This window comes from Momordica charantia, assembly GCF_013281855.1.
Source record: "Momordica charantia cultivar OHB3-1 chromosome 8 unlocalized genomic scaffold, Mcharantia_2.0 BLBB01000008.1, whole genome shotgun sequence".
Classification (NCBI taxonomy): Eukaryota; Viridiplantae; Streptophyta; class Magnoliopsida; order Cucurbitales; family Cucurbitaceae; genus Momordica; species Momordica charantia.
The window spans coordinates 26952088-26975073 of NW_028275166.1; the positions used below are offsets into that span (position 1 = coordinate 26952088).

The 22986-nt window shown below is 34.6% G+C and overlaps 1 protein-coding gene across 2 annotated transcripts; it reads right to left on the reverse strand.

The window, feature by feature from the left end:
• Nucleotides 1–211: 211 nt before the first annotated feature.
• Nucleotides 212–22503, reverse strand: EMB2247 (protein EMBRYO DEFECTIVE 2247). Of its 2 annotated transcripts, XM_022287631.2 has the most exons (27): nt 22170–22499; nt 21487–21571; nt 20295–20421; nt 19282–19365; nt 18867–18961; nt 18352–18443; nt 18084–18137; nt 16916–16968; nt 16752–16819; nt 15735–15810; nt 15074–15157; nt 11845–11993; nt 11649–11766; nt 11427–11543; nt 10661–10881; nt 10232–10321; nt 9200–9311; nt 8509–8619; nt 8265–8402; nt 5525–5575; nt 5338–5450; nt 4541–4685; nt 4346–4450; nt 4146–4247; nt 1515–1587; nt 1211–1377; nt 212–719 (listed from the first exon to the last, which is right to left on the reverse strand). In XM_022287631.2, the coding sequence occupies exons 1-27, from the start codon at nt 22306–22308 to the stop codon at nt 588–590; spliced, it is 2901 nt and encodes a 966-aa protein (XP_022143323.2). In that variant the 5' UTR covers nt 22309–22499; the 3' UTR covers nt 212–587. The 2 variants fall into 2 exon arrangements, 1 of the variants encoding a protein (XP_022143323.2); XR_015792776.1 differs by lacking the exons at nt 212–719; nt 1211–1377 and having other exon boundaries at nt 1514–1587; nt 4534–4685; nt 22170–22503.
• Between the last annotated feature and the right edge of the window lie 483 nt (nt 22504–22986).

Below are 22986 nucleotides of genomic sequence, written 5' to 3' on the forward strand. Positions count from 1 at the left end.
TGTCCATCACTTCATGAATTAATGTCTATATGGACTAAGTAATATATTGGATGTCAAGTTCCAAAACAAACTCATATTTATGTAATGAATTAAAGAAAAATCAATGACATGAATTAAAATTTATTTTACATCTATTTTTATTTCATTGTAGAGTATTAAATTATAAATAAGAAAAATAGATTCAAACCTATATGATCACTCAGAGCTATGCTTGCGTCAATAACTCAAATTTATTGCATACGAAAACTCTCTCTAATGCTAAAACTACATATGATAGCATTTATATTTCAGTGGAAAAAAATGGATGTGAATTATTTTGTCTAACATACAATAAGTTAATTGGTAGCAATCAACTAATCCCTGTACTTCTGGTGGTGGCATGGGGCTGCACTGCTTTTATCAGTTGAACTTTCTCTTCATGGGATGGAGGAGAGCACTGACTCACCAAAGAGATGAAGCTCTTTTAACTCGGGAAGCCTCGGGAAGAAGGTGTCAATCGGTTCCTTGTTCCTTCTTTCAACGATGGACAGTTACGAAAGCAATTGGACTGTGAAAATTAGAACTGTTCTTTGGTAAGGTGGTGATGGTTAACGATCAGGAACTGGAACAGTTGATCTGAGGAGAAAGAAGCGCTTCTCGATGAGAGCTATCTTCTCTTTTGCTTCTTCGGCCTTTTCTCTTACCCCACGAACGATGTCTTCAGGAGCTTTCTCTACAAACTGCAAGAACAAACCCGATTGTACGGAGTTGGTACATGATTCGATGTTCAATTATAGTCTTTTCAGATTATATGTTTCCTAGAGGAAGAAAAAGCAAAAGATTGTGTCTAATTGAAGTCTTTTTGATGTAAAGTTGTTTTAGATTTTAGTCCCCAAGTCTTATATCCCTAAATTTTCAATTGTTTCATAGGTATCTGAATTTTCAATTTTATTCGATAGGTCCTAGCATATTTGACATTTTAAAAAATTCACAAACTTGACCCTCCAATTTTGTGTCTAATAGATTTGTGAATTAAAAAAGAACTTATTAGACATTTTTTTTCTAAGGTAGAGACCTTTTAGATACAAAATTGAAAGTTTAGAAACATATTAAACACTTTTTGAAATTCTGGAACCCCTAACACAAGCCTAAAATTCGAATTTTAATTTCAAAGCAAATGCATGTTATGAATATGTATTAATCTGAAGTATGTCTCTAAGCAAGTTCTTACGCTTGGAGAATTGAGGCGAGCTATAAATCCATCATACTCCATCTTCATTTTCGATAGGCGCTTTGATAAGCGTTGGAGTTCGACTGAAATATCAACCATATTGGCAAGAGGTAGATAAGCCTCAAGTCCTTCACCAGCTACAAGATGAACTGATTGATCTACATTTCCTGAGATATTTAAAATCATATGCACCAGGATGCTTCAAAACTTTGATAATGCTTAGAGTTTAGAACCCATCAATATTCATGCACATAAACATTGGTAGCCTGGAAATGAGAAAATTTTACTCTTGTAATAGACATACCTGGAGGAGAGTTTGCAAAATGGACATTATTTAGATCCAGTCGAGTAAAAAGAGCTAAAACTTCCTTTTCCTCCTGCATCATACAGGAAAAATCAAGTTATCATCGTGTTACGTAACGTTGCCAAAGAGATTTATTGTCAGTTGTGCTACTATGTGGCACTTAGAGGTTCTCTATGAAATGAGGCTTGGAATGAAGCCACCATGAAGAAGTTTCAGGAATTACGAAGGCAAGGCTAATAGTTTTCATTTCCCATCTCATGAAAAACCCTTTTTGCTCCGCTTAGCCCGGTTAAGAATAGGAATTCAATTCTAAGAGACCTAATTTTTCGTTATTCTTCTGTAGTTCTAGGCAAAGACCTGAATCCTTCTGTAGTTCATAATCGACTGTTTAGCTGCCTCTCATGTTGTTCTAGGTCATTCGTATTCATAATACATATCATTATAATGGCATATAGGAAGCGCTTGAACAGCTACTGGTGGAGAAGGAATAGGAATAGATCGTGATTTGAATTATGAGGTTTATTCTAGATCATTTGATTGTAAGCTTCGTTGAATACCCTAGGTCTTCTACCGACAGGGGAACAACCCATTATAGATTGATAATCTGCAAAAGTTTTATCCTAAAAGCATAATTTGTAAGGCTGAATCTCTTCAGATGCTTTATTTAGGCATGCCATTGGGGGGTAATCCAAAGCATGATGGTTTTTGGAATCCTATCCAAGACAAAATTCTCAAAAAGTTGGACCGATGGAAGCGATATCAACTTTCAAGAGGTGGCATATTGACTTTATGCCAATCGGTCCTTGAACACCTCCCATTATATTACTTTTCTCTATTCCAGGCTCCTAAGCGAATCTGTAAGAAATTGGAGAAAAGCATTCGCTCTTTTCTTTGGGGTGATTCATCCAAAGGTTCGTGAACCATTTGGTGAGATGGGATATTATCACTTTAGCTTGGGATGATGGTGATCTAGGCATTGAGAATCTCTGAAAAAGGAATAGTACCTTGTTAGCCAAGTGGGGTTGGTGTTTTGGGGTTGAAACCTCAGCTTCATGGAGGGCAGTAGTGGATAGTATCCATGGATCTGACTTCGGTGGATGGAGGGTTGGTTCTAGTAGAAGCCCTTGGCACAATATTTCAAAAGCTTGGCAACAGGTGGCTTTGTTCTCCCGTATCAAAGTTGGGAATGGAAGGAGAAGCTTGTTTTGGCATCATTTATGGGTGGGAGAGGTTCTGTTAAAGGATAAATTTCCAGGCCTTTTTAGGATCTCTGCAGATCCCTCAATTTCGATTGCCGATGCTTGGTATAATATTGGCTTCTCCATTTCTGTTAAAGGCGCTCTCTGAAAGATGAGGAAGTTGTGGAAATGACTAATCTTTTATGTTTATTTTCCTCTTTTTCACCTATCGAAGCTGAAGACCCTCAAGTTTGGTGTTTGGAGGCTTTAGGTACTTTCTCGGTTCGCTCATTAAGCAAGTTTGTGAATTTTTCTTCTAATATTCCCAATGATGTTTTTTCTGCCTTATGGAATTCTAATTGTCCAAAGAGGGTCAATTTTCTGACTTGTATTCTTCTTATGGGAAACTAAACACATCAGAGATTCTTCAAAAGAAATTACCTTCTATGTTGATGCAACCTTCGGTTTGTCTATTGTCTATGGATAGTGGTGAGAGCCAAAGGCACATTTTCTTCTCTTGCTCTTATGCGATGGAATGCTGGAAGTTGTTTTTATTAATGTTTAATGTCTCCAGGGGATGGGACTTGGACGTTTCTCATATCATTCAGCAGCTTTTCTTCCATTCGAGGGATAATCCAAAGGCAAACCTCCTATGGACCAATGGATTCAAAGCTCTTATATAGGAATTGTGGTTCGAAAGAAATCAGAGAGTGTTCGAAGGCAAACATCGATCTTATATGGACTGTTTTTCTATAGCCAAGTTCAAAGCCGCACAATGGTGTGTTCTTTCCGATTTATTCTCTTCTTATTCTCCTAGCTTGCTTTGTATGAATTAGGAGGCATTTATAACTCCCCCATAGAGGTGTTTCTTTACTTTGAGAGGATTCTATTTTATTTTTGCTCACTCCTTTCGGAGTTCGTATCTTTGAACAATTTTGTTCATTTTCATTGATTAATGAAAAGTTCGTTACTTGTTAAAAAAAAACAGCATAATGGATAAAAAGATGTTGAATCACTAGGCCACCGCTTTGTATCTTGCAACTATGCTTCGGGTTATTGGAACAGAATCAGGGTTGCATTCGGATGGTGCTTCCCTATTCATACAAACCCAAGGATCCTTCTTCACGAGACTTTTGGTGGGTCTCGTTTGGATTCTTTGAAATCAGATTATTAGAGCCTTCCTGTAGAGTTTATGGATTGAAAGGAACAATCGAGTCTAATAACTATTTTGATAGAGTTATATTATAAGCTCTTATCTAGTGTAAATGCCATTATTCCCCTTTCACAAATTATAGTTTTAGCAATCTTGTATCAAATTAGTCAGTTTACAAAAATCTGTTTAGGGGATTCACCTTGGCAAAATATGCTATGGTACCAGGGACAACAATCACTATTTAAACAAGGATCTACTCTATCATAATTAGGCTATGTTAAAAATATAAATAATACTTACAGATATATATTGATTCACTTCTTCACTTGCAACTATAGAAGCCGAAATACGCTTTGCTGACTCAACTGAGTATTCTGCTCTAGCATTCCGGATTGCTCTTGTCTTCAATCAAAAAACATAGAAAACCAATACTCAATTATTCATGGTTTCTGAAAAAGGAAAATAATTATAGCAATAACGACGAAACAAAACAGGCTCACCAACAATTTTAGGTTCTCAAATTTCTTAACCGCACTGGCCTGCCTTGGTAGCGAACTTTGTGGCCAAGGAGATATAATTAAAGCTTCTTTGCGATGAGGAAGTGCCTGTAGTTAAGAAAAGAGACATCGAATCAATATGATCTGGACAGGTTTAAAATCAAGTCAAGTGGGAAAAAATTTAGACAAACCATTAACCTGCCAAAGTTCCTCAGTCACAAATGGCATGAAAGGATGTAGTAATTTGAGAATATTTTCAAAAACATACAACAACACAGCTTGTGCCAAAGTAACTGAGTGGCCTCCAGATTGATAAAGGCGAGCTTTGCTAGCTTCAATATACCTGAACGGGAAAAAAAAATTAAGCCATAATTTTGAGGACAACTCTTCCCTTAGGACATAAGCCATTTTTGTAATGATTAGTTAGACTTTATTATTTTGGATTAGAGTCCTTTTCTGCCCAGTTAGATTTAGGACTCCTTTTGTGCGGCTAGTTTTCTTGTATGTGCCTGTTTTTCTTTCATCTTTCTTAATGAAAGTTTGATGAAAATGTTCATCCAAAATAAAAATTGAGGGCAACTGTCGGGATATAATAACATGGATTTTGCTGAAGGTCCTATAATATAACATAGCTAGGTGCTAGCAGACCTTAAGTAGCTATTAGTTTTTTTTTTTTTTTTTTGGGGATGAGAAACAATACTTTCATTGAGAATAATGAAAAAGATACAAGAGCTACAAAAAAGCCTACAAAAGGGCATCCAAAAAAAACAGCCCTGAAAGAGGACAAAGAGGAGATCGCCTACAGAAAAGCACTCCAATCCAAACGAATAAGGCCTAGCGAATAATTACAAAAGGGCTTAGAAACCGAGCCCCATAAAGAAGTGTTAAATCTAACGATATCCCGAACATAATCCAAGAAGTGCTATTAGTTTATGTTTTTAAACATATATTAGTTTTCATTTGGAAGGTCCTATAACATAGCTAGCAAAACTTACCAATCTGCAAAATCACCCCAGAAGAAGTTATATACATCCCTCCCAATATCTCCAAAGAAAAATTTATCATAGCTAGTGGTGACCATGTCTATTAGGGAATGAAGTTCTGAGACCTGAAAAATAAACATAGTTATGGTGAATAATGAACTAATATTAGTAAAAAGACATGGGAGGAAAAGTTTCTCACAATCCAGCACTCTGGTAAAGATAACTTGAGCAGGCAATCCTCTTTCTCAAACTGGAAAAGGAAGAAAAAGAATGAATAATTAATGATTTTCTTTTTGTAAGAAACCGAGTTTTCATTGAGATAAAATGAAAGAGTATACAAGAGGCATACAATGAAATAATTAATGATAGGAGCTAGGTAGAATATAATCTCCAATTGGTATGAAACAGCTAGGCAATAAGAAAAATACATCAATGAGAAAGAATATAAGGTAATTTGACGAATCTGATGCCTCTCCGCCAGCAGTTCAGTTTGGAACACCTAAGAAATACTCCCCCATACTACCTCACTCCCTCTTTTTTTTTACAGGAAACGAACTTTCCATTGATAAATAAAAAGAACATAAAATGTTCAAGGATACAAACTCCAAAGGAGTGAGAAAGATAAAAAATAAAAAAATAAAAATTACAAAAAAATGAATACAAAGCACATAAAGTTGAAACAAAATAAATAAAATTACAAAGGAGAGCTAAAAGCATCCCAATTGGAATCAATCATGCTAGGTGAGTAATTGACAAAAAGATTGGAAAGAGCACACCATTGAGAAGCTTTGAATTTGGCAATGTGAAAACACTCCAACGGATGCCTTTTTAGCCCTTCGAAGGTCCTTTGATTGCGCTCGAACCATAATTCATAAATAAGGGCTTTAAGACCGTTGACCCAAAGTAATGTAGCTCTAGGATTCAAGTGTAGACCAAACAGCAACTGAAAAACCAAGTCCGAGACTGACTTGTCCATATGCCTTTTTAGCCCTTCAAAGGTCCTTTGATTGCGCTCGAACCATAATTCATAAATAAGGGCTTTAAGACCGTTGACCCAAAGTTATGTAGCTCTAGGATTCAAGTGTAGACCAAACAGCAACTGAAAAACCAAGTTCGAGACTGACTTGTCCATAACCCAAGGTAGGTTGAAGATACCAAAAAAGGCAGACCAACAGGTTGCTGCAAATGGGCAGAAAAAGAAAGTGTGCAGCTGATTTTCGCTTGAGTTTACACAAAAAAAAAAAAAAAACAAGCAGATAGCTGGAGAAACATATATGGTATCCTTTTCTGCATAATTTCAGCTGTATTGACCTTTCCAAACATAAGAATCCATGTAAGGACGTTAACCTTCTTGGGGCTACCAGAATTCCAGAGCTTTGAGCAAAAATCTCGTGGTAATGCAGCAGAGGGAGCCTTAGAGTTACATAAGGAGCTGACAGAAAAAGTCGCATTTTTATTCAGATTCCAAGAAAGTTTGTCTTCATCATCATTTAACAAAACCAAATTCAGATTGTCCAATAATTCAATATATTCAGCAATTTCTCCATCTTTTAGCGACTTTCTAACTTCAATCCTCCAAGAGGAGGTGGTTGAATCCCAAGCTTCATGAACCGAAAGGTGGGGTTCGAGGAAACCCGAAACATAAGTGGAAACTTGTCCTTTAAACAAGACTCGGCCAACCACAAGTGATGCCAAAACAAAGTACGTTTGCCCTTTTTTTCTAATAATGAAGAGAATTTCTGTTGTTTTTGAATGTTGTTCCAAGGGCTACGACACCCCAAATTCTTCCCCCCCCCCCCCCCCCCCCCCCCCCCCCCCCCCCCCCCCGTTCAAGAACTCAGCCACCGAAAGAAGCCTCTTCTTAGAAAGATGGTAAAGCCGAGGAAATGCAATGCACAGAGGTTTATCTCCTACCCAAGTATCCTCCCATAAATAAGTGTTACGACCCTCCCCACAACAGAATGTAAAGATTGAGAGAAAGCGGGGAAACACAAAGCAATAGCCTACCAAGGATTGTAATGGCTCACCTTAGACCCACCTGCAGGGACCCAATCAAACGGATGCGGTCCATACTTACTCATGATAATCTTTTGCCACAAGGCACTAGGTTCATGGAGGAAACGCCACAACCATTTAGCCAAGAGAGCCTCGTTCCTAAGCCTCAAGTTCTCGATGCCCAAACCCCCCACTTCCAGAGGCTTAGAGGCCTTTTTCCAACTAACAAGATGAGCTCCTATACCATAGAGAGCAACCTAGTCAATTACCTTTATTCCACTATTCAACACACCAAAGATCTCCTTCTTGGAGAAATCTTACCTAGCTGTTAAGGTATCGGTAAAATATTAAATTTATTCTAATCGATCAGGTTAAGCTTTCAGGGTGATTGGTTATTCAACATAGTATTAGAGTAGGAAGTCCGGTGTTTGGACTCTTATAGTGTCATTTTCTTCCCATTTAATATTGATTACAACTTGTTGGGCCTTCTGCAAATTGTCAAGCCCACAAGTGAAGGGGAGTATTACGGTATCTATAAAAGATTAAATCTACTCTAATCCATCACCTTAAGCTTTTGGGTTAATTGATGATTTGACACTAAATTACCATCAATTATCACCCTCCAGAATATATAACTTTACACAATTAGGTTCAACAACTTTTAGATAAAGGATTAGTGCAAAATTGTATAAGCCTACACGTGTAGTTCTAGCCTTCTTAACACCAAAATAAAATGTATAAATCAAAGATGTCCAAAATCTCCGTTTGAATTAGTCTTCTCTCTCCAGCATTCTTCTATCCTTAGCTTTAATTTGAACATTAATGCATTTCTATCTTCTGCCATAAACCACCTTATGGAAAAATAGGAATGAAAAAATTCTACTTGAACGTATTTAGCAAAATAAGTAGCAATTTATTATAGTTTAAATGTCAATGGGGAAAACCTCAAAACTTAGTATGGATTCCCAAGATCTTGAATCATTCTGAGTAGGTAAATTCTGCAATATGAACTTTCCAGCATTCCACAATTTATTAGTGAATGCCTTATTGGAAGTCAATCTCTCGGTGGATAGATTAAGGTCCTGGAAGAAAGTATGTAAAAGTAAATTAACCTCTAACAGTTAAAACTCAGCTAACTGCTACAGAATTCTGACAATTATAATGTAAGTAAACAAAATTATGACAAACCTGACCGGCAGTTCCTAAAGCAAGTGTGAATCGTAAAGCATCAGTGCCAAATTCTTTAATTGTATCAAGTGGATCTATCACATTTCCCAGTGTTTTAGACATTTTCCGTCCCTGAAATTTTTTTTAACACAATCAACTTGCCATTGTCTACATTTATGAAACAAGAAAGCAATTTATAAATGGTGAAAACCAAATGAAGAATACGATGGTATAACAAAGAGCATGACCGCCCATTCTCATGGCAAACATTTCTCTAATTTGCAGTTCATTGAGAAAAGTATGGGTATTACTACCCAGAGAAATATATTTAGATATTATTATTGTTAAATATATATGTATATATACACACATACAGAATAATTTTTTTATTTTTTTTCAAAAAGTGACATTGCAGGATCACTATGGAAGTACATCTGTTGTATAATTGTAGATGATAAGGGAAACGGTTAAAAAATTTGCTTCAGAAGATAAAGAAAGTGCTACCTTTTTGCAATTACTACTATGAAAGTGCAACCTTTTTTCTATCAATGAAAAGTTTGTTTTTTGTTATTATAAAAAAAAAAAAAGACTTTCGATCCATGGTTATCCTAGTTTACTCCATTCTTATTTTCTTAGTAAAAATTATGTGTCTTATTTCCTAAATAGATAAGATAATATACAGATTCTAGCAAAATTCACATAGTCTGATCACCTGAGAGTCCCGAATGAGTCCATGGAGATAAATATATGAAAATGGAACAGTGCCCGTAAATTCAATTCCCAGCATTACCATCCTTGCCACCCAAAAGAATAGTATGTCATGCCTGTTCAACATGATAATAATCAGTTTTCAAAACCCTCTAGTTCAAAAAAGAGAAAAAAAAAAGAGAAGAGAGAGATTATCTCCAAACAGCCACAAATATATTTTTCATTTCCCAATTTTTTTCAGAAGACCTAGTCAGCTTCGTATCCTCAAAGCATGCTTGCAAATTTCTTGCATCCATGGTACAACACTTGTTTGACTCTTTAATACCTTTAAGGAAATCTGTAATGTACAAAGGAGAGAATTTGTTTTGTATTGTATTGTTGGAAAAGAGGGTGTTGATCGCTGGAAAAGGGACAACCGACTTACAAAAAGACCTCCCAACTAGGAAAGTAATTGCAGAAATGCTTTGGAAGAGCACACCAAGAAGTAGGCCGGAATGGTGATGATGAGGATAATCAATATGTGGCATTGTTTGCTTCCAATTGCATCACATGCTTAGACACTCGAGTTCTATTTCAGATTTATTTTTCATTATATTTCTCAAAAAAGTTGTTTATAAAGCTTTCATTATCTTCATATATTTAATTTAACTGGTGGAATCCCACTTATTTTATTTTCAATAAATTTACTACATTAAAAAATTCAGTTTATAATGTTTTAGCATGTATAAGTAATAATGCCACCAATAGGTTATTTAAGTTAATTGATTTCATACGGTTCCTCTATTTCTTAAAATAAAAAATAAAAAACCTAACAATACTCTTATCCTTGATTTTCTTCTCAACTTTTTTTCCCTAATAGCCAGGAGTCGGAGCTTCGCTCCCCTATACCCAAGGGCACCCGTGCCTGCCCCAATTTTCTTCTCAATTTATTGGAAAACCTAGAAACAAGAAAAATTAAAAGGACAGAAATAGAAAGATAAAAGTTGGATGCATCAAATGAAATGTTACATAATTTTTAGAATTAGATACCCATTACCCAGTTTCAAGCATTGTTGTTGGATAGAACCGCTTAAAATCCTCTGCTGTCTCATCTGGCCATCCAAGAGTACTAAAAGGCCATAGCGCACTGAAAACAGCAGAAATATGATACTTATCAGGTACAGGTTCTTTATTCTTACTATATCTCCTAAATTACAGTTCTTTTTTCAAAATATATATATATATATATGTATGTATGTACACATATTCAGGATCCTTCGGCAGCAATTTTACTGAGGCTGCCGCCAAACATGTAGACATTCCAGTTTAGAGAAACTCAAGCTGTATATAATTTGAACCAACATACCAGATGACCAAAGGAGAAAAAATGGGAGAGAAAATTTATGCAAGGATTCTAGAGATGAATGCCATTTAGAAGTATTAGCCACCACTTTTTGACATTCAGACTGAATAAATAATAGCAGACCTTGAGAACCAAGTGTCAAGTACGTCTGGATCCTGGTATATTTCTACATCCTTCCCATATTTCTTGTGAGCTTGCTCAAGAGCCTCACCAGCATTCCTAGCAACTATATATTCTTCTTCTGGATTTTTTCCCACAACGTACCAAACTGGAATACGATGTCCCCACCATAGCTGCCTGCTTATACACCAGTCCTTTATATTTGACAGCCAGTGATTGTAAATCTGCAATCAACAATAGAAGTGGGTATAAATATGGCAAATTGATAGCGTTGAAATATATCATTTTTCCAGCTGGCCCAACATTTACTACTTATTCTGGTCCATTTCTGAATTAGGCAGCCTTTTACCTTATACCTTTGTTATTCCTGAATTCTACTTTTCTTTTTTTTATTTTTTCTATTTTATAAATATAAACGAGAAACCAAGCTTTCCTAAAGAACAAATATAAGAGAATACAAAAGGAAAAGCAAAAGGGCGTACAAAAACAGCCCAAAACAAAGGAACCAAAAAACTAGCTACACAAAAAGGGCATAAAATTCTACTCAAACATATGAAATAGTTGAAGCAATGTACGGTTTTCTATCAAAGAAAAATTTATCAATTCTTTCTAGGATATAAAGAAGTTTAATTCACAGATGATGCAATTCTATTAACGTATGAGCAATATAGCGCAAGGTAGCATAGCAGCATACAGTTGCAATAGATATTGATAACTAATACCTGACAAAAGAAAATATATATACAATCAGCCATGCATTTTGAAGTACCTTCTCAAATCTCTCGGGAATAATGGTTAAATCTCCTTTTTCAACAGCACGAAGGGCCTTTTCAGCCAATGGCTCCATGGTCATGAACCACTGCTTACTAACTAAAGGTTCAATTATCTGACAGGAAAAGAGGGTAAGTTAAAAACCAATTAACTACAAAGAGGAAAAAGAACATAGAAAACTAGTAGCTTTAGTAATAGAAGGGAAACATTAGTAACTTACTTCTCCTCCACGTTGGGATCTTGGTACCCGTAAGGTGTGTGCTTCCTTTCTTACAGCTAGGCCTGTCTCCTCCAAATCTGCCCAGAGTTTCTTACGTGCTTCAAACCGATCTAGACCACTAGTATAGTAGGTTATATCAAGCACAATATTATGAACACATTAGAAGTAACCTAAGAAATCCATCCCAAAAAATTACCGGTAAAGTCCAGCAACCTTATTAAGGGTTCCATCCTTGTTCATCACATTAAGTATTGGGAGACCGAGTTTTCGAGCAAGCAGGTAGTCATTATGATCATGTCCAGGGCTTATCTTTAGCACACCAGTGCCAAAGTCCTTATCAACATGCTGAAATAATAGCAATAAATCAGAAAGCTAGAGATTAGGTTTGGCACAATTTCACATGAAATTATCTAGTGAAGAAAACATAAAAGAGGATCTTTTGAAGAAGCCCAGACTTTTTTTTTTTTTTCTTTTAAGACACGATTCATTAAAAAGGACAACCAAAACAAACAGCCTACGGACAGGGGATGAGAAGGCCCCTTCCAACAAAACTAAAAGAGAATAGCTCTCCAGTCGCACAAAAACATCGAAAGGCTGTACTTACAAAAGAATTTCTTATTCCTATGACACCACCAAGAAGCGAAGATATTTACACTATTACAAAAAAAATCACTAAACTTGGCCTTGCCCTTGAAATATCGAAGGTTCCTTTCCAACCAAATACTCCAAAAGGAGCTTTTGAAGCACTTGTCCGCAGCATCTTAATCTTGCCTTTGAGATTCCATCCTTGAAAACATTCAACCAACCAGTCGTCCACCAATCTAGGCAAGCAGATTGATAAATCAAACTCCTTAAGCAGAAATTGCCAGCCCTTTGTAGCAAAAGGACAGTGAACTCGCAGATGATCTAGGGGATGCTGTAGCAAAGGGACAGTGAACTAGAAGATGATCTAGAGATTCAGCATCCCCCAAACAGAGGCAGCAAACTGACGGGGAGAGAGACCATGTGGGGCACCTTCTTTGTAACCGTCCAAAGATCTATGCGCGATAGACCAGATAAAAACCTTTACTTTCTTCGGGATAAAGAAGAAGCCTAGCCTAGACTGAAAGCTGTAAACGAGTAGGGTAATTCAAAACTTTTGAATTCATAGATTAAAAAGAAAAGGAATAGTTGGAACCTCACTGAATCTACTCACTTGAAGGTGCTCAAAAAACTTTTTGTAATTAACGAAAAGACTAGTCAATAATAATTTGACAAAAGCTTTGACAAAGTTGATTTGACCCATTAAACGGTAAATAAAAAAAAAGTTTTTATTACAAACAATGGGGGTGGATCTCAATTGTGTAAATGCAGTAAACGCTCAAATTTTCTTAAGTTGAAGGTAAAGATCATTGTGAGTAATGGTAATACAAAATGCCACTCCTTATCACCTTTCATTTACAAGCTGGTAAACATTTTTAGAGAAATTCAGGTAAAAAGTCTATTTCAGGATGATATTTGATCATCATTTGCATGGACCTTTCAAAATTCAGGGGTACGACTAATCCTTTGCCACCGCAACACACCAGAATTGGGAGTTTAGACCAATTCGGAAAATTTTCATGAACAAATTTTTTCACCTCACAGATAGTGGCAGTGAAATCCGTCAATATCTGGTGAGGATAATTTGGAAAGAAACACCTGCGAAGAATTTTAGTTTCTTTCTTTAGGCTCTTGCTCTTTGAAGTATAAGCATTCATATAGAGTTAAAGGCTCACTCAAATATACTTTATCCCCTCAATGGTGAGTTCTTTATAAAAATGACCGAGAGAAGATGTTGATGATCTGTTCCTTCACAATTGAAAATTTTGTTCTGTGGTTTGTGGTATATATTCAATATGTTCCTCTGTAAGGAAGATTAAGAAGATTTTGATAATATGCTCTTTCACTATCGAATTGTGTTCTGTGGGTTGGTGGTACAGCTACAGATTCAACATGTTTGGAATTGCAAGGTGGGCTCCTCGTAACTAAAAGACTTACTGCATCAACTGTTGTATGGGTGTGCTTATTTTGTCGGCAAAGACAATATACAGTTTAATGCTAATAAGTCCCTATGCTGAAAATTCGGACTAAAACGAAACAGAAGACAACTTCTAAGGGATTTAAAGGGGTGTCTCTAAGGCCATGTTTACTTCAAGCAAATGAGAATCAAGGAATGAGAATCAATTTTGTGTTTGCCAAGTTGTAGGAATAGAATCAAATGGTGGACCTACCTCAAACTTGGTAATCTCATTCCTTTAAAGGTGTAATATCATTCCTCTCCTGCAACCTCATCGATCATTCTCATTCCTTATTCTGTGAGCCCCACATATTTATTATAATTACTTTACAACTTTTACTCTTTCTCTCTCATCTATGAATGAGACCATAATTTTTTTTAATTAATTATTTTATACTTTTATTATTATTTTTTTCATACTACTAATTATTTTTCTCCTAATAAAATTTATACCATTTTTATTAGTTGATGTGATTTTATTATAACATATTATAAATTTATATTTAATTTCTTAATTTTTTAATTTTACTTTGTTATTATTAATTCATATCAATAGATTTTTCAAATAGAATTCATTATTATTAAACATTAGCATAATAAAATTTTATGTTAAAGAATGATTGTTCTAATAAAAAAGTAATAAAAAAGTATTTTAGCTGATGTAATTTATTTTAATTATTCATTATTTATTAATATTAAATAAATTATTATAATAAAAAATATTTACCATCAATAATATAAAAATAAAATATATTATTATTGTACTTAAAAATAAGATTAGCACAATAATGTATTTGTAACTTTTTTTTCATATCCGTGACTGTCCGGACCAGCTTACGCGCACCTCGACTAATCTCACGGGCAACCGCCTGACCCTACAACATTTTGTGCTGGAAAACACATCGAAATTACTAATTCCTAAGGTATTAGCCATCATAGAATTTAAACCCATTCCCTCTTAATTACAATAATGTATTTGTAATTAAACCATCATGGGTGACTCACTGGTCCAAAGGGACTAGGGTTAATCAAGAGGGAATGGATTCAAACCCCATGATTGGCCACCTACCTTAGGAATTAATAATTCCTACGTGTTTCATAGGGTTTCTATCATCTTGATAAGAATTGTCGTCATGGAAAATTTCATAAAACTTCCATCAAAATTTGAATAAGACAGTCATCTCAAATAGAAAAAGGCAAGTGAATGCAGCTACCCTGTCGGAGATGATAAGGATATGACGACCATATGTCATTGAAACAATTGAATACCTCAGCTCTAAAGACAGATTCTTGCAACAACGAGTAGAAAAAGAAGGATATTTCTTTCTTACAAAGTTGAATCAAGATAATCATCTCAAATAAAAACGTAGGTAAATAATACAGTTACCTTGTCAGAGATGATAGGGACATGACGACCATACGTCATTGGAACGATTGCCATCATACCAACATATTTAGAGTACCGATCATCCTGAAAATATAATCACCCCACTATCAGGATCCAGAAGCAGTTTCCTATTAATTAGCAGGAAACGTTGGTAAGGTGGATATATGGATAATATATAAGCAAAATGTTAAAACTCTTTTTAACTCCCAAGAATGCTTAAAATGCGTCCATATTTCCTATGACTAGGATTGACTCACCAAAATACCAAATAAAAGATATTTATAATTTTAGATCATTTTTATTGCATACTTAATTGATATCATGTGAAAGTAACAAAAATGTGTGTAATTAATCTTTTATTAATATTAAATTTATTGTAACTCATAGGCTTAAACTTTTCGATTCATTCGTAATTTAACATGATATCAAAATAGAAAGTCCTATAGTCGAACCCCTTAATATCATCTCCTCCCTAATTAACATTGATAACCATTTTTTGGACCTTATGTAAATTTTAGAACCTCCAAGTGAAGGAGTGTTAAAGTGATAATAAAAAATTAAATTTACCGAAGCTAATAAGCTTAAACTTTTAAGTTCAATAGAGATTTAATAATCTAACAAAAAAATGAGGTTGAGTACAAATAGTTTCCTGCCATCTTACCTGAGGATTAACTGCTATTGCTACATCTCCAAATAAGGTTTCAGGACGAGTTGTTGCTATTGTCAAGTAATCACTCCTAATAAAATATGATTGAAATGTTATGCTTATAAAACATGAGTCCCTAACAGGCTCAGGAGAAAGGCAATAATACATAAGAATATATGAAATGAGAGCACTCTTTGGCGAGGAACTAAATAATGTAGCTAAGCAGACCACCTGACTTAATAATCTTGAGAAGGCCATATAACTTCAGCAAAATGCAATTATTAATTACAAAACTTGCATCTGTTAGTCGTACAACGTATTTGCATTGCATATTGCATTTTTCAGCAAGGGAAATTCTAGAAGATTAAATAGATTCTTTTTTCCCTTTCTTTTTTCTTTTAAACAAATATGAGAGCATAGGGCAGATGAAAGTACCATGAGAGGCCTATAACACTTTCACGAGATGTTTCAGGTTTTCAAGGATGTGGATTACCAGTTTCTGAATTATCTTTTTACTGTATGGAATAAATCGTATTTTGGATTGACATGGATTAGATCCCTTCCAACTGATCTAAAATTTTATTCGAGTTGTTAAATTTCTTTATAGGAGAACAAATGAGGAAAGATCCATCTGAGTGGATTATACCAATGCTTTGATGTATTTGAAAGGAAAGTAATAGTAGAATTCTTGCTCAATAAAAATTACAGTTCCCCAAAACTATGTGATGTAGTTATTATATAAGAGTTGGTTAGTTAGTTAGATTTGGACGGTTGTTAGGTTGTTTTATTTGTTAGTATGGTTACCGTATGGTTAATAGGCCAGCAGCCCCTTTAAATAGTTGCTAGTTTTCCTAGTGTAAGACATATTATTCTTCTTCAAGAAATCACCTGTGTGTTGTACACCACTATGAATAGTTTCTTATCTTGGAGATGGCCTACATCTAAACACTGATTTTGATGATCAATCAAATAATACGAATGAGTTATGAAATCTAAGTAAATGGAGCAGTAAAGAAATATGTCCTTGCTTACTTTGAACCTCCAGCCACTCGGTACTTGATGTAATAGAGAGTACCAGATTCTTCAGAATACTCTACTTCCTAGGCAAAGAGGTTACCATTCACGTCACAAAGTAAAAATTGAAAACAAAAACTAAAAGGATAACTAAATTTGCTAATAAACTAGAGATAAATTACCAGGTCAGAAACAGCAGTCTGCAGACTCGGAGACCAGTTTACCATGTACGAGCCTGAGAAGAAAAATAATAAATCCAATAATCAGCTAATTGTTTAGATATCTTTAATGTGGAAACATTTCATACATGATTTTCAATTTTAACAAAGTAATTCATTCTTTTTAAATTGTTACAAGGAATTAAATATCCAGTAAAAAAAATTTAAACATGTTAAATCAATGAATCCAAAAGCTTAAATTAATGGGTTAGGATAAATTTAATTATAGGATATCTAACACTCTCCCTCACTTGTAGGCTTAGAAATTTGCACAAGACCCAACAAGTAGAAATCAATATTAAATTGAGAGGAAATAACAACACAGGGGTTGGAACACAAGACCTCCTGCTCTAATACCATCTTAAACATGTTAAATCACCGGTGAACCTAAAAGGTTAAGCTAATGGGTTAGAGTAAATTTAATTATTTATTGAAAATCTAACACGAAATATTTCTATTAGGGATAGAGGAAAAGTACAACAACCAATCAAATCTGAGTTAGTTATGTTCATTTCAAACCCTTCTATAGAGTAACAATTCTAGCATATTTATTGAATGAATCTCTTCCCTTTAAATAGGTTGTGGGAAAAGGTGGCAGTAATTACAGAAATCTGATTAAATTTTAAGTTTAATAGTAACATTTAGCTAATGGCTAACAAATGCCTAAGCCATTAAAATAAGAACAAGTTAAATTACCCAGTTAGACAATTAGAAGAACTTGTCTCCAGTTTAAGGTCTGGTCTAACAGAATGTGAGGGGGTTTGAGAGAAAACAATATATGATTGTCTAAATTCTAATGGAAAGTGAGGGAGGTTTAAGAGTCCACATCTAATCTTTACCATAAAGATGAATATTTGGATATGGCATATGGAGTTCAATGAAAATTGAATGACTAAGCTATGGAATCAAAATGGAATATAGATAAAGTTCGGCCACCAATATCAATGTTTAGAAAGCTTGGGAGCCAAAATGGAAGAACAAGAAAAAGTTCAAGACGAAAACCATAGTTAGGCCATTATATTATTCTAAAAGAACTATGAATGTTGATAAATAAAGACGAAATTTGGAACTTGATTAACAGCTTCTGCATTTATGACCCTACATAGAGGTCCTTTAGAAATAAGAATTATACCTTGATAAATCAAGCCTCTCTCGTGAAGCCGAACAAATGCCTCAACAACAGCTCCTAAACATTCAAAAACATGTATCAGTGAAAATGGTGATTACTTTCAGCCAACTGACCATTCTAAGAAGATACTTTTAATGGACTTTTTAGTACATCTTTATTTATTATTTATTTATCTAAAAAAACATTTCTTTTGAAATTTACAGTTATGCAAACATTAACCCTCTCATATGTCTATTGCCTACAGAGAAAATGCAATAGAAAACACTCTTACGACTCAGTTGGTCATCAAGGGTAAAGTGCTCTCTAGTCCAATCACAGGAAGCTCCAAGTCTCTTAATTTGATTTGTGATAGTTCCACCATACCTAGAAAGTTTGAATGAAAAAAAAATCGTTCATTTCAAATGAGGTAACTAAAAAATGTGAAAGATTAAGACTCGTAGCACAAATATTTTGAAATAGTTGCTTTGGACCAACAATGGATTGCATGAACAACAGAGGACCGTCATTCTTATTCAAGAACATGTAAGTTGTCCTTAGAATAAGTGAATTGATGCTTGAATTATTATACACAAACAGAGAATGGAGAAATAAGATATAAGATCCAAAGATGCAGGGATACAAATTTGAAGAGTTACAGAACTACTAATTACCTTGATAGGGTTTCCAAAAAAAAAAAACAACCTTGATAGGCATGATTACTAATCACTATCTTTATTCTACATATGAGCAAGCAAACTTCAGACCAAAATAAGTAACTAACAAATTAAATCATGCAAGATGGTATACTTCTCTTTCCACTCCCAAACTCGCTTCGTAAATTCATCTCTTCCCAACTCAACCCTTTTTATTCCTTCAGACGCAAGCATTCTTTCAACAACCAACTGTAGAAGAAAGAAAAACAATGTGTCTCACTCTCAATCTCAATTAAAAAATTAAATAAAAACAAATAATGCCTCAAGATCATACTTAAATTAGAAAAATGAAAAGGAGGAAAGTAAAATATATTTCATAACTAACTTCGATATATAAGCATCCATACAAAATACAATCACAAGAAATAGTACGCAAAAAGGAGAAATTCCTCCTGCATTAAAGAGTGAAATAATTTGCTACTTTACATATCTTGGATTGTTTTATGTGGTCATACGATATTATGTGAAAATAGAGATAGTTATTTCCTGGCTCACATTTAGAGACTAACCTGTGTTGCAATACCAGCATGATCAGTCCCCGGAAGCCATAGTGTTGGTCTGCCCTTCATACGATTATATCTAACCATAATATCCTGGCAGGAGAAACCAATAGCATTGATTGAGAGACAACTATAGTAAAGATACCGCCAAACCAAAATGAGATGATACTCATAAAATTAATTGGGACCGTAATGCAATTAAGCTGTCAAACTAGTTACTGGGAATGTTATTTCACAGTATTTTTTGTTAGCATCAAATGTTGGATATAAACTACTAGGTAAAATGTGAGGATAAAAACTATAGGCTATGATAAGAAAAGACTAAAATTGTCTGCCAAATCAACTTCTTATTCTTTCTCTCTCTTTTTTTTTAATAAACGAGATAGTTCATTGATAAATACGAAAGGGGAGAGGCTCCCAATCAACATTTTATTCTTAAATCTGGTTTTACTTTTTCATGAGGAATGGGGATAATAGAAAAATAAGTATAATCCTTAGATGAAGGAACCATTGCCCATTTAAACTTAAATTCTAATGGGCAACCATAAAATTAACATTATATTATGAAGCAAAATTATGATATACATGCATTGCTGCATTTCTTTGGATTTTACTCTTTTATATAAAAACATTCTTTGAAATTTCTAGGAAGAAATAACAAATCTCATTTACATATCAGTTAATTTTCAAACACCAAATAGAAAATTGTTTAATTCTCCTCATCTTCTTTCAAGCCATTAATGCCAGCATCCTTAGCAGCAAACTAGATCAAGGAAAAACCACTATATGATAAGTAGAAATATTTTAAGGCAACACTGCAGCTTGAAAGTCCTGTAATAGGGTTGCATGGACAAAAGCAAAATACATGAAAGTTCAAATTGTAGGAAAGCATTTCACGAGCTTCAGTGAACTGTAATATCAGGCAAGATTATGACCTTCATGGGCAAATATTAACAAAAGATACAGAAATTAAATTAATGATCTCATAGAGTCAACCTAAGGCTAGCTCATAATTTCACAACCTCAAGAGTCACAAACATCGCATGTCCCATGTGAAGCGATCCAGTGACATTGGGAGGTGGCATTGAAATCACAAATGGAACACTATCTTGATCAAAATGTGGCCTGAAATAACCTTGAGATTCCCACCTAAACGAGGGAGGGAGGAACAAACATTATTATGTAACTGAGCATAATTGTTTTTCTTTTCATAGTAAACTGACAGTAATAAAGATTTAAAGGTAAAAGAGTATGCAAGATACAAAGATAATAAAAGGTAAGGCATTTCCCTTGCAAAAAATATAATAATCATAATGTAAAATTTAATTTAAAAATTAAATAAAAAATACAATATGTAGTTTATTTAGAACATAAAAAGAAATAGAATCAAATCTAATGGCACAAAGATGTAGAAATTTCATCCTGAGTTACACCTAAGGTATGAACCAAAATCTTTTAACATAAATCATTGTATAAAAAATAAAAAAAGGAAGAAAGTAATTATATACAGAAAAAGAGACCTTATCTCAAAAATACAACTTACTTTCCAAAATAACCAATTGAATCTATGTTAGTATCAAGAAATTTGTTCAATATTTAATATCCTCAGTAGGTAACTACCGTCATTACTTTAAAAATAAATGGTTCACAAACTTGCTCCTTTTAACTATTGCAACAACCCAAGGTGGTTACCATCTACATCAAGAACATAAATTGGAGTCAAGTTAAACCAAAATTTTCATTAATAGGTTTCCTCAAATTTTTGTAAAATACATCATCACGGAGATGAGTGAAGAACACAAATTCCACCTACATTAAATCAAGTTGAAAATATGAAAATGATTATTTAAACAGAAGTTAGAAGCCAAGCTGATTCCAGTTGCAGCAAATGCAATAGCAGTGCATGAAGTCTTTAACTAGCAATCAATTATCGAAATAGTTCACCAAATTCCTTGCAACACACATAGATAAAATGTAAATCCATAAAGTCGCCTATAGTTTTATGAGACTTCACCTTCAAACCAAACATCTTTTACCCAAAAAAAATAATAAAAAAAAAAGAAAAGGGAAAATGAGAAATTATCCCTAGCACAGCAATTTGCCAATTGCCAGTCAACTCGGGCAAAGCAACACTCAATAATTTATTGATCAGAAAGAGAGTGAGTGAAATTATAGTATCAAATACTGTGAGGACATTGACATGATATCAATTACCATCTGTATATTCGCTCTTCTGAAGCAAAGTCAAACGTCTTTGCTACCTCTGGAGAAGTAAACACGCCATTCGCTGACGCAGCAACTGAAAATTCAATGAATCACTGATGAATATACACACACTCAAATCAATGAGAGACTTAATCTATCAAGTCTAATTCCAGCTATTATCAAGAATAAGAAGTCGTCATTCCTACTAACTATAAATTCTGATATCCACAACTGCTAAGAGTCCAACCAAAAGAAAATTAATTCTTACCACCTCAGTTAAATTCTTCATCTTACCTATTCAGAGCTAAACAGATTATTCCACACCCAAAAAAAAAAAAATCCATCTATCATTTTTTTCATTGATATTTGTGAGTGTCCGCCCAGCTAGCGCAGACCGGACGAACCATCTAACCCCACGCCACGCTATTTGGTTCCCAACGAAACTCGTTTTCCCATCTACAATTTAAAAAAGACGCAATGCAAGCAACAGCATGACACATTCTCGATGAACCTTACACCCAATTGAATTGAAAATCTCTTGCAAATAATGAATCCACACCCACAAAAACCCATAGAAACAATAACACAAATCCATGAGAAACAACAACAAAAAACAAAAACAAAAAGGGGTAGAGACCCCACTGCTGGGAGCTACCCAGAAAAGCAAACAGAGGAAGGAGAAGCGAGTGTACCTGTAAATTGTGTGGGTCGAAGACGGCAGAAATGGGAGCGGGAGAGGCGAAAAGCAGGGCGGTGCCTGGTGAAGAGAAGGGGATTGAGTCTGTAGGGAGGGAGGAGAGAGGGGCCAGAGAAGGGCATTTGAAGAAGCATGTCCCGGCGAAAGCTTTGCTCCGGCCGAGTATGGCGGCAGTGAAATGGGAATTCGAATTGTAGAGGTTTGGGGTTTAAGGCTATGGCTATGGGTGAGGCTTTTCAGTGGCACACAGAGATCGGCCAGACATTGGGATTGAGCTATGTGGGTGACAACTGGCGACCAAGTAGAAATAAGAATTTGCTGCTTGTAACCTGCTTTCGATCCCAAAATGTCACTTAGTTCGAATTTATACTCCTATTATATTCAAAATATAAATATGAATACGCTGTGACCAAAGTCTCTCTCTTTTTTCTTTTTAAAAAAAAATAGCCTATTTTAAATAGTTTTAGATTTGTTTAAATACTATTTTGTTGATATTTTTGTTCCAAAACACTTGGTAGCTATTTTGTTTTCCCTGAAGTTTTGTTTATTTTATCTCACAACCTTCAATTTGATGAAGAGTTATGCATGTTGACAATAATATTAGAAACTTGAGAGTAAGTTAATCTTGTTTAACTTTATTAAGAGTAATATGGCAGTGTGTATAGATCGCCAAAGGTAAAATAAACTCTAATAAATAAATGTACAAAATCGTCTGTGGAATAAATCTCTCAAAACTCATTAAAAAAAAATCAATTCTAGTGTGTTTTTTTTTCCTTTTTCTGGAATTCCATCAATTTCATACCAAAAAAAAA

What these genes read in the sequence shown, in the direction of transcription:
- EMB2247 (XM_022287631.2), bottom strand. Translation starts at nt 22,308, where the DNA reads ATGCTTCTTCAAATGCCCTTCTCTGGCCCCTCTCTCCTCCCTCCCTAC. An exon ending in GTTTGGGAGTGGAAAGAGAA is followed by an intron (nt 18,444 to 18,866) that starts GTATACCATCTT and finishes CAAACTTTCTAG; the next exon opens with GTATGGTGGAACTATCACAA. An exon ending in TGGGGTGATTTTGCAGATTG is followed by an intron (nt 4,686 to 5,337) that starts GTAAGTTTTGCT and finishes TTTCCCGTTCAG; the next exon opens with GTATATTGAAGCTAGCAAAG.